The sequence below is a fragment of the Brachyhypopomus gauderio genome, unplaced genomic scaffold, assembly GCF_052324685.1.
Source record: "Brachyhypopomus gauderio isolate BG-103 unplaced genomic scaffold, BGAUD_0.2 sc50, whole genome shotgun sequence".
NCBI classification, from domain to species: Eukaryota; Metazoa; Chordata; class Actinopteri; order Gymnotiformes; family Hypopomidae; genus Brachyhypopomus; species Brachyhypopomus gauderio.
The window spans coordinates 1,602,082-1,612,308 of NW_027506875.1; the positions used below are offsets into that span (position 1 = coordinate 1,602,082).

The 10,227-nt window shown below is 43.6% G+C and overlaps 1 protein-coding gene across 5 annotated transcripts in view; it reads right to left on the minus strand.

Moving 5' to 3' along the window:
- Nucleotides 1–4,016: 4,016 nt before the first annotated feature.
- The window catches only part of macroh2a1 (macroH2A.1 histone), a 17,879-nt gene continuing 11,668 nt past the window's right edge, over nucleotides 4,017–10,227 (minus strand). For 2 of the 5 annotated variants that reach the window (XM_076986921.1, XM_076986922.1), the window contains exons 7-10: nucleotides 8,647–8,746; nucleotides 7,002–7,091; nucleotides 5,313–5,487; nucleotides 4,023–4,612 (exon numbers count right to left, since the gene is read on the minus strand). In XM_076986921.1, the coding sequence (XP_076843036.1) occupies nucleotides 4,447–4,612; nucleotides 5,313–5,487; nucleotides 7,002–7,091; nucleotides 8,647–8,746 (531 nt within the window). In that variant the 3' untranslated portion in view covers nucleotides 4,023–4,446. Of the gene's footprint in view, nucleotides 4,613–5,312; nucleotides 5,488–7,001; nucleotides 7,092–7,951; nucleotides 8,043–8,646; nucleotides 8,747–10,227 lie in introns of all 5 variants that reach the window. The other 3 variants (XM_076986925.1, XM_076986923.1, XM_076986924.1) reach the window with 3 other exon arrangements.

Genomic DNA, 10,227 nt, shown 5'->3' on the forward strand with positions numbered 1-10,227 from the left:
GGGGTAGTGATTTTGAGCTGAAGGGGTAGTGATTTTGAGCTGAAGGGGTAGTGATTTTGAGCTGAAGGGGTAGTGATCCTGAGCTGAAGCGGTAGTGATTTTGAGCTGAAGGGGTAGAGATCCTGAGCTGAAGGGGTAGTGATTTTGAGCTGAAGGGGTAGTGATTTTGAGCTGAAGCGGTAGTGATTTTGAGCTGAAGCGGTAGTGATCGTGAGATGTACTGATGTGGTGGCGAGTTTGATGTTTGTCTTTCCTTCCTTTAGAAACTCAAGAGGTAAAGTGAGGGTTGGGTTGAGGATTAAAGTTAGGATTAAGATTAGGCAGTGGAAATGCTTGGAGGTGTTCGTCCAGCTTTTGGTGAGAATCAGACAGATACCCGATTACACACAATTACTTCACTACAGATACCAGAGTACACACAATTACTTCACTACAGATACCAGAGTACACACAATTACTTCACTACAGATACCAGAGTACACACAATTACTTCACTACAGATACCAGAGTACACACAATTACTTCACTACAGATACCAGAGTAAACACAATTACTTCACTACAGATACCAGAGTAAACACAATTACTTCACTACAGATACCAGAGTACACACAATTACTTCACTACAGATAACCAAGCACATACAATTACTTCACTACAGATAACCAAGCACATACAATTACTTCACTACAGATACCCGATTACACACAATTACTTCACTACAGATACCAGAGTACACACAATTACTTCACTACAGATACCAGAGTACACACAATTACTTCACTACAGATAACCAAGCACATACAATTACTTCACTACAGATACCTGAAACATCTTTTCAACAAACACCACATGCTTCATTTAGTCCCTACCTATTGGTTGAGGGGACATGGGGATAATTCTCAGAAATGTGAATTTATCTTTGAGATAAATCAGGGTGAAGATAATTGACTCCACCCCCTGGAGAACAATCTATTAGATGGACCCAAGCACAGGTAATATGGAACAAGGAAGAAAGGACCTCCACCCTCATCACCATGCTACAAAGGAGATGTATGGGGTAGACAGGCAAACAACCTGTGAGTGGGGAATCTCCCCCCCCCCCAAAAAAAAAAAAAAACAAAAAAAAACTACAGACACAAATGAGGAAAGACCTTCAGAGAACTGATGAGAATGTCAGAGAAACATGGAAAAAACCCAGTTACCAACAAGCTTAGCATACATGTGTGGCACACCAAGGCTCTGCAGAAAGACGCGTGTGGAGATATTATACAGGGTGAAGATCAGGTTGACTAGTCCCGATTAGCTCCTGGTACATGGTTTCCCTCTGGTGGCCAAAAGCTGGCATTACAAACCTCCCATTACATCTGTTACAGGAAGGACATGCAGTGTTTTCTCAGAGCACATGAAGGGTATGACAGTGATGTACTGGGCTGTATCAGAGATGTGCGTTAGGCCAGATGCATAAGGCTTGGTTGCTGGCAACAACACTAACCTTCAGGGAAAGGCATCCCATAAACACCCCCCCCCCCCCCCAATCCATCATCATCCTCAGCCAGCTTCCTTCCTCGTCCTGGGTGGTAAACTCACACCCAAGACCCCACCTCTAATCACCCCTAATCACCCCAAACTCTCACAGCACAGAACAGTGGAAGAGCAGGCCAACCTCCAGCAGCCGGAGGGCCACCACTCCCTTTCCACAACGAACACCTTGCATAAACAGCACCGCACACGTGAACACAGCTCACTAAGTCTCCATATAAAAGGTAAAAAGAGGTAAGACATGAGTTCACCTGGCATATCATTAAAAAAACTCATCTTTTCACACATAGCTTGTTCAAAGAGTTTTCACTGTCAGCTTTGCGTGAAGGTGATTTCTTTTCATTACGACTTGCTGTGCTTTGATACCCATCATTTAGTCTGTCATGCGTGATGACATGGAGCGTTTCAAAAAGTCTCTGCACAGACAGGTAGCAGCAGGTCAGTGTCAAGACGTTCAAAGCGATGGCGCTCCCTGACTCCAGTTGCCCATTTTAATTTGCTGACTCATCTCCGCGTCAGGTATTTCTGTACATGGAGCTTGGAAACTCTGTTGCAGCCTACAGGGACTGAGACCTACAGGGACTGAGACCTACAGGGACTGATGTCTACAGGGACTGAGGTGCCCCATACACAGCATGTAGGTAACTATGAAACTGAGCAAGATATCTGATCTTAAAAGGAAAATATTTAAACATTAAAATGAAGGAATATGCCAGACTCAGACACATATTACCTTTCTGTGACGGATCTGCGCTGCATTGTGTGCTCTGAATATGGTGTTGAGCTTCAATGACAAAAACATGAAGCCCAAAAAATCAATTCTATCACATCCTGTTTTTTGCTTTCTGTAAACAGACGTTTAAGATTTGGCTGAAATGAGTGAGGGGATAAAGTTAATCTACACAGTCCCAGGGGATTAGTGGGAGGGGGAGGGGCTTCTAAGGAGGGACATATTACATTCTTCTCCGTTCATGCAGGCAGAGGCTCTGATTAACAGAGTTAACCACCATGATCAAGTGCCATTTGCTTTACTTCATTATTATTATTATACAGAGGTGGAGATTCCAGGTTCAGAAAGTAAAACTCCTTCCCAGGATTTTATTCAAACTTGCTGGCTTTTCTAATTAGTGCAAGCCATTAAAATTAGTGGAATCAATACAATCCAAGAAGCCTGAGCAAAATCTTGGTGAGGACTTTTACTTTCTGAACCTGGAATGTCCACCTCTGTTATTATATTTAGTATTACTGCTTATTATTATTTATATTACTGTTTATTATTAAATGATTATTATTATTACTCATTATTGCTATTTATTATTACTTTATTCAGTCTGTTGTGTTCGTGCACTAGGGATGCTGGAAAAATGCAGCAAATGCTTCCATTTTTCAAACGAGAGGAAAGACCTCAGGACAGACTGGTGCGCAGTCAAACCTGACACAGCTGTGGGGCCCCACCTAGGGTTAGGGTCAGGGTTAACCTAGGGTTAGGGTTTAGGGTCAGGGTTAACCTAGGGTTAGGGTTTAGGGTCAGGGTTAACCTAGGGTTAGGGTTTAGGGTCAGGGTTAACCTAGGGTTAGGGTTAACCTAGGGCTAGGGTTTAGGGTCAGGGTTAACCTAGGGTTAGGGTTTAGGGTCAGGGTTAACCCTAGGTAATACACACCGCCACAGGATACCAGCACATGAACAGTGCCACTCCCATAACGCTACGGAAACCACCACTCACACCAACACTGCTCACACCAACACACACTACTACACCAACACTACCCACACATCACATACACTATTACATTCACACCAACACCGCTCACATCAACACACACTACTACACCAACACATCATACACTACTACACTCACATCAACGCCGCTCACACTAACACACACTACTACACCCACCACCACCACCCACACATCATACACTACTACACTCACACCAACACCGCTCACATCAACACACACTACTAGGAATTTCAGGAATTTCCCTCTGGGATCAATAAAGTATCTATCTATCTATCTACTACACCCACACCACTCACACCACTACACCCACACCACTCACACATCACATACACTAACCCTAACCCTAACTACACTCACACCAACAGTAATATGGTACTGCAGAATACTATGGAAATCACAGCGTTCATCACGTCACATACCATAATCTCAGAGTAATCCTCCAGTACTTAACCCTAACCCAAATATAACCCTAACCTAATCCCAACACAAACCTTATCCCTAACCAACCATAACACAAACCCTAACACTCCCTAACCCTACCCCTAACCAACCCCAACACAACCCTAACCCCAACCGCGTGAACAGGCTGAATGTGTCAGAGGGCATTTCAGTGAAGCCAGTTTCAATGCTACTACACCATTGCCCTTTCCACACTTCCTGGAGAACAAGAGAAACCTACTTCTTAAAATGCAGCAAAATGGTGCCATCTGCTGGTAGCATCAACAAATGACACAGAAAAAGGCAGTTGTTTTCACAGCCCCAATATTTTACTAAAACATTTTATTCATACACATAATCTATATTAATCTTAGTGATGCACATCATGGACCAAAATGAAAAAAAATCAGTACAGAGACACGACAAACGACAAACAGCCACAGCACCGACACAAACATGTGCACCACCCACACACCCACCCACCCACAACACGAGCAGAAGACCCATAAACCTCCACCAGCTGGAATGATCCTTCATTAAAAACACAGTCAGCGTCATCACAAGGATCCACGAGACATCTCCACTGTACACAACAGAGTTCGAATCAAACTGAAGTAGGCTACACTCAAACTGCCTCTCCATAAAGCTTTAACAAATAAAATCAGTAAACCTTTTTTTATTCTCATAAAATTTGCAACAAGCATAAAAATTTAGTGGATATAAATTTAGTTAACATCAAGTTTGGCCATTTCCTGCACATAGATCCCTATGCTTTCACTGTCGAACAGGACAAAGTAGACTGTTTTAATGGAGGACGACATCGTAGCCACAAAGTAGCTGGAGATGGACCTGAGGATGAGCTGGGCTGCCGTCTGCTTCGGGAAGCCATTCCTATACAGTACAACATTCAAATACAGTCAAACAATCATTTCACAGTCAAACATGAAAATTTATATGAGATTTTACACTCAAATACAATATCCAACAATGTTTCCAGCTTTTAAAAGTTGTTTAGTAAATGATTATTGATGTGTCCAGTCTCAAAGGCAAATTCTTTGAGAAACACACAAGAGGTCCATCCTGTAAAACACTGCTTGGGTTGGGAAGAGTTCATCCTAACTACAATCATTTTCTCTGTTGCTGCTACTAATGAACTGATGCTAATTTAACTGATGCTAAATTAACTGATGCTTACCTCTGCTAATGCTAATCACCTGCATATTTTGTTACCCTGACAGTCTACTGCTTGCAGTAAAGCTAACAACCTACATGTTCTTTTACACTTACGGCATAAATAAATGTTTTTTACAGTTAGCCCCATTACTGCAATTACTAAGAAAGGATTTCTAATCCTAATCTTAACATAGCACAAGGATTAAAACACTGCAGTTTTTTAATGGCTGACATTCACTAAACATTCTTGAATGCTACATTGTCCCAAAAACATTCTTACATAAACCAAAACCAACAAAAGAAATTCAGCTAAATCCAAAACTCCTGCATCCAATTAAAGCCAGAGCCATTTTGAAGGATATCTAGGTGTTAAATTCCATTTCCTGGTTTGTAACCCTGTGGGTCTCTGAGGGTTTACCTGCCACTTCCGATGGAGGGAAAGGCTACAGATTTCAGCTTCTTCTCATCAGCCAGAGCCAGACAGTTCTTCACCGTCTTATCCAGCAGCTCCTCACACTTGTCTGAGCCCCAGCCAGGACTGTTGCAATGGATGACAAACTTAGCTGGGAGCCCGTAACCCGAGGTCAGGACAGCTACAAACAGGCAAAGGCATTTACTTCAGTTCAGTGTAGCAAAATAAAGTCCAAGTGTAGAGAAGTGTAGAACAACCCACTCTGCTTCAGTGCTGAAGCTTCAGTCAAAAGGCTAAGAGGGAAGCGGCAGCATAATCTGATTTAAACATCAGATTAGCAATGAGAACAACAGGAAATAAAAATAATATGAAATATGTTCTACATTGTGCTCAATTCTTTAGTCTATGTTCATCTGTATGGGGACCATGTATATTAATTTTAGTATGTTAGTATTAATATACGTAAGTTGATATGACCTCTATTGAGCTTTAGTTTACAGACATGTTTGACAGTTTAAATCAGATTGTGAGTAAACTATTTTACAAAGTGTTGCACAGGGTTCTCAAATGAGAGCCAGAAACACAGTAAACCATCCTAGAAGGTGATTGTGGTATTGGTTGCCTACAGTTTCTAGCATAGACGTGAGTCTCCTGCGCTGTAGTGGAATCACAAGGCAGCCTGTTGTAACTGAGTGGTGAAGGTGCATCGATACTCAAGCACCGACACCCACTGACGGAGCACCGACACCCACTGACGAAGCACCGACACCCACTGACGAAGCACCGACACCCACTGACGAAGCACAGACACCCACTGACGAAGCACAGACACCCACTGACGAAGCACAGACACCCACTGATGAAGCACAGACACCCACTGACGAAGCACAGACACCCACTGACGAAGCACAGACACCCACTGACGAAGCACCGACACCCACTGACGAAGCACCGACACCCACTGACGAAGCACAGACACCCACTGACGAAGCACAGACACCCACTGACGAAGCACAGACACCCACTGACGAAGCACAGACACCCACTGACGAAGCACAGACACCCACTGACGAAGCACAGACACCCACTGACGAAGCACAGACACCCACTGACGAAGCACAGACACCCACTGACGAAGCACCGACACCCACTGACGAAGCACCGACACCCACTGACGAAGCACCGACACCCACTGATGAAGCACCGACACCCACTGATGAAGCACAGACACCCACTGATGAAGCACCGACACCCAATGACGAAGCACAGACACCCAATGATGAAGCACAGACACCCACTGATGAAGCACAGACACCCACTGACGAAGCACCGACACCCACTGATGAAGCCAACGGTGGTGTAACGATTTACAGGTGGAGAAAAGTGACGGACAAAGGCCTTCAGAGGGGTGTGTTTTGTTCAAAGGGGTGTGTTTTGTTGTACAGGGGGTGTGTTTTGTTGTGCAGAGGGGTGTGGGGTAATACTGCTCTGTGACACTGGGGTAACACACACTAAATATAGGATCATATATTAGCTATATAGATAGCACCTTTAAATGGGCTTACCAATATTAGGACAATATTAGTAATGTTAGGGCTGGTGTTAACCCTAACCACATTAGAGCCCCATACAGTTACTGGGGTACAGTTACTGTCCAGCATAAAATACTGTGATTGGAAAAAAAATCTGCCTTACCCCCAGCCACCTCCAGGGGGCCGTTCTTCTTGCGCAGTTCCAACACCGCTTCACCAAACTCTTTCCCTCCCTTCTTCTCCAGAGCACTGCCTAAAGAAACAATGCCAGCACAGTCACCGCTGTCTCGCTCATTTATAGAGACAGAAGAGCACAAGGATCATGTGACCAGGAGGGAGACATTCTGACATACAGCCATGCAATAAAACACAAAATCCGTTTCCTATGAACTATTAACAAGGTTCAGCAGATCAAATACCAGGTCAAAGGTGAAGTGAACTATATATGTAGGTCATAGGAAACGTCACCGGCATTCAGGTTAAAGGAGACTGTTGACATTCACAGAAGCTGATGATACCAAATAAAAAATGGGGTGTGTAAGTTTGGTGTTCACAGCTGTTGCAAATTATGTTAAAAAATAAAGCACCACCCACACACACACACACACACAGAGATACACTCCCTCTAACACACACACACACACACACACACACACTCCCTCTAACACACACACACTCCCTCTAACACACACACACTCCCTCTAACACACACACACACACACACACACACACACACACACACACACACACACACACACCAGTGTGTTTACAATACAACACTGCTGTTCTGCAGTAACCGTTTTCACCAAGTCTTGCATGAAATGTTTGGAGTTTTTTGCCGTTCTTTAAACTGAGCCACGGAACAGATGCTGTTAAAGAAAGTGCTGAAAACTCAAGGCAGAGACGCTGCAGCTGGTGGAGGTGGTTCTGTAGTTTCACATGTATTACACTGTAAACCCTCCACACAATCAGGGGCAAAACAAATGCAAATAGCCACTGAACTGATCTGTGGTATTGCTCATGGTGTAAGCTGCATGCAACACCCACAGCACCACCCACAGGCAGGCACTCTGTCCTCAGTGCAGTGACTCAGGTAGACTGGGGCTGCTTTACCTACTTCTCCACCCATGAAGAAGGCGGAGTTGGTCGGATGAACAACTGCGTCACTGTCGATGGTGGCAATATCAGCTTGCACAACTTGCAACTACAGCAACGACAACAACAGGCAAACAACATGGTGTGAATTCTCATGAATGATGGGAGGTGGCGGCAGTGACACAAACAGAGGAAGAGGAGGAAGAGGAGGAGTGTGGGGCGTTTGGCGAGGGATGAACGGGCGACTGACCACTTTGGTTCTCATCACACAGGAGTGGAAAGGTGACAAGACACTGTTGGACCAAGAAGAATGATATCTGCACTGCCCATATCTGAGACAATCCTTGAAAATGTTCCGGTCTTTGAAGGACCCATTTCAAAACAAGTTATTACTGCAGTTTTCCATGCTATTCCTTTTATAAAAACTACTTTGCCATATGGGTGATTTTTGTTTTCAAGGATTTCTCAAATCCAAGCAGGCAAAATGCCTCCTGCATTCAAACTCCTCGTACTGAGGTCGATGTGTCCTGCCACTGCACAAAACAAGTTATGCTGCATGTCCTGCGTAGCTCTAATGCGGGATGTGCGGGATGCATCTAAATCTCATCTTAAACAAAGTGCTACTTGCTTGTGCAGTGGCAGTAAAGGTGAGTGTGGACTGGGTTTGAGCGTCTGTGGCGGGTCTTGTGAACCTGGACACTGGCTGCTCTCACCTAGATCATCTGTAAGGTCAATGTCAGCATTGGTTGGATTGATAACCCCTTCCACGTCAAAGCCCGCCAAGTTACTGATCTCGCTGTGAATAAGATTGAGCTGCAGAAAAAGCATTTGGCAGGAAGCCTGTGGTTAGTCCCACACAGCAAGCACAGCACCAACATGCCCCGGAGAAGCATTAACATGGCAGGGAGAGCAACACGGTGAAGCACGACTCACTTTGGGATTCGGTTTTGTACTTGTATTAACTATTAATACACAGATGAATTTTCAATCACAAAGCACTGTTGACCTTTCTAATGTCAACAAGCTCATTGGATAATCTGACTTGTGGATTACATTGTGGTAAAAAAAAAAAAAACATTGAATAATCTGGATTGCATTCCGGTAGAAACAGTTTTCCGCACATAAAGTTCTCATCAATATAAAGAAGTTAATTAAAAAGGAAACTACTTTAAATTCCCAAAGATACGATTATTGAAGTAATTTAATCAATTACATGATTTATGATTTATGTTGGGTCATATGCGCAAGCAAATGGAAACATTTGCATAAAGCAGAAGATACAAAATCAGTGAAACAACTAAGAGACGTTTGTGGTTAGCAGGACACAACACTGGAGACAGAGGGACCCAAAGCTACAGGCTTAATATTTTAAATGCCCTATGCCCAGTATTTTAAAAGGATTTCTTGTTTCTTGTTTAATAATTCAAATGAATCAGGTTTACTAGATAATGCATTTTGTGCTGCACTAAAAGTGAGTTTTTTTTAAGAATGTGATTAAAGAATAAATGGCTGTCCAGATGGAGGTTATGTCCACTAAGGCCACGTGGTTCTCCTAACGTGAGACGTCATTCCTGCATCACTGTTCTTGTTCAGAGAGCCATCCAAAGAAATATGACATAACTGGATTTCACTGATTGTTGATTGGTGAGTACATTAACATAGTACTAAAATTTGTTTTAAGTGTAGAATACCAACCTTCTGAATCCACTTAATCCAGTTAAAATCCAATTACATTCAATTAAATCCAATTCACTCACAAAGGACAGTAAGGTTAGAGATCATGGACTTAGCTACTGGCTTTTTCATCATTACACTGAGACTCAACCACACGTTATTATGTTATTACACCATCACGTTATTACATTATTACATCATCAGAAGCCGCTGTTACTCTCTCAGCTTTGTTGCAAATACTACTGGTCCCCTTTGGGTTTGTTTTGTCGGGGTTGTTTTGGTCTGATCACAAACTGTGTGAGTGTTGCACATTTCTCAGGAATTGTTTTTGAGTTTTCTTCTCCTTGTTCTGGGGATCTCAGCACACCACTAGGGTTAGGGTTAGGGTTAGTTTAGAGTTAGACCCAGAATCATAAACCACATCATCCTACAAGTTATTTGCAGGAGAGCAAAGAACATCTGTGAACTAAAAGTCCTTGTAGAGCTACAGCAGACACTGCAGATTGCTGCCCGGACCGGGGGTCACGACTGGGGGTCACGACCGTGGGGTCACGACTGTGGGGTCACGACCGTGGGGTCACGACCGTGGGTCACGAGTCAAGAGTCGTCCACAGTCCAGA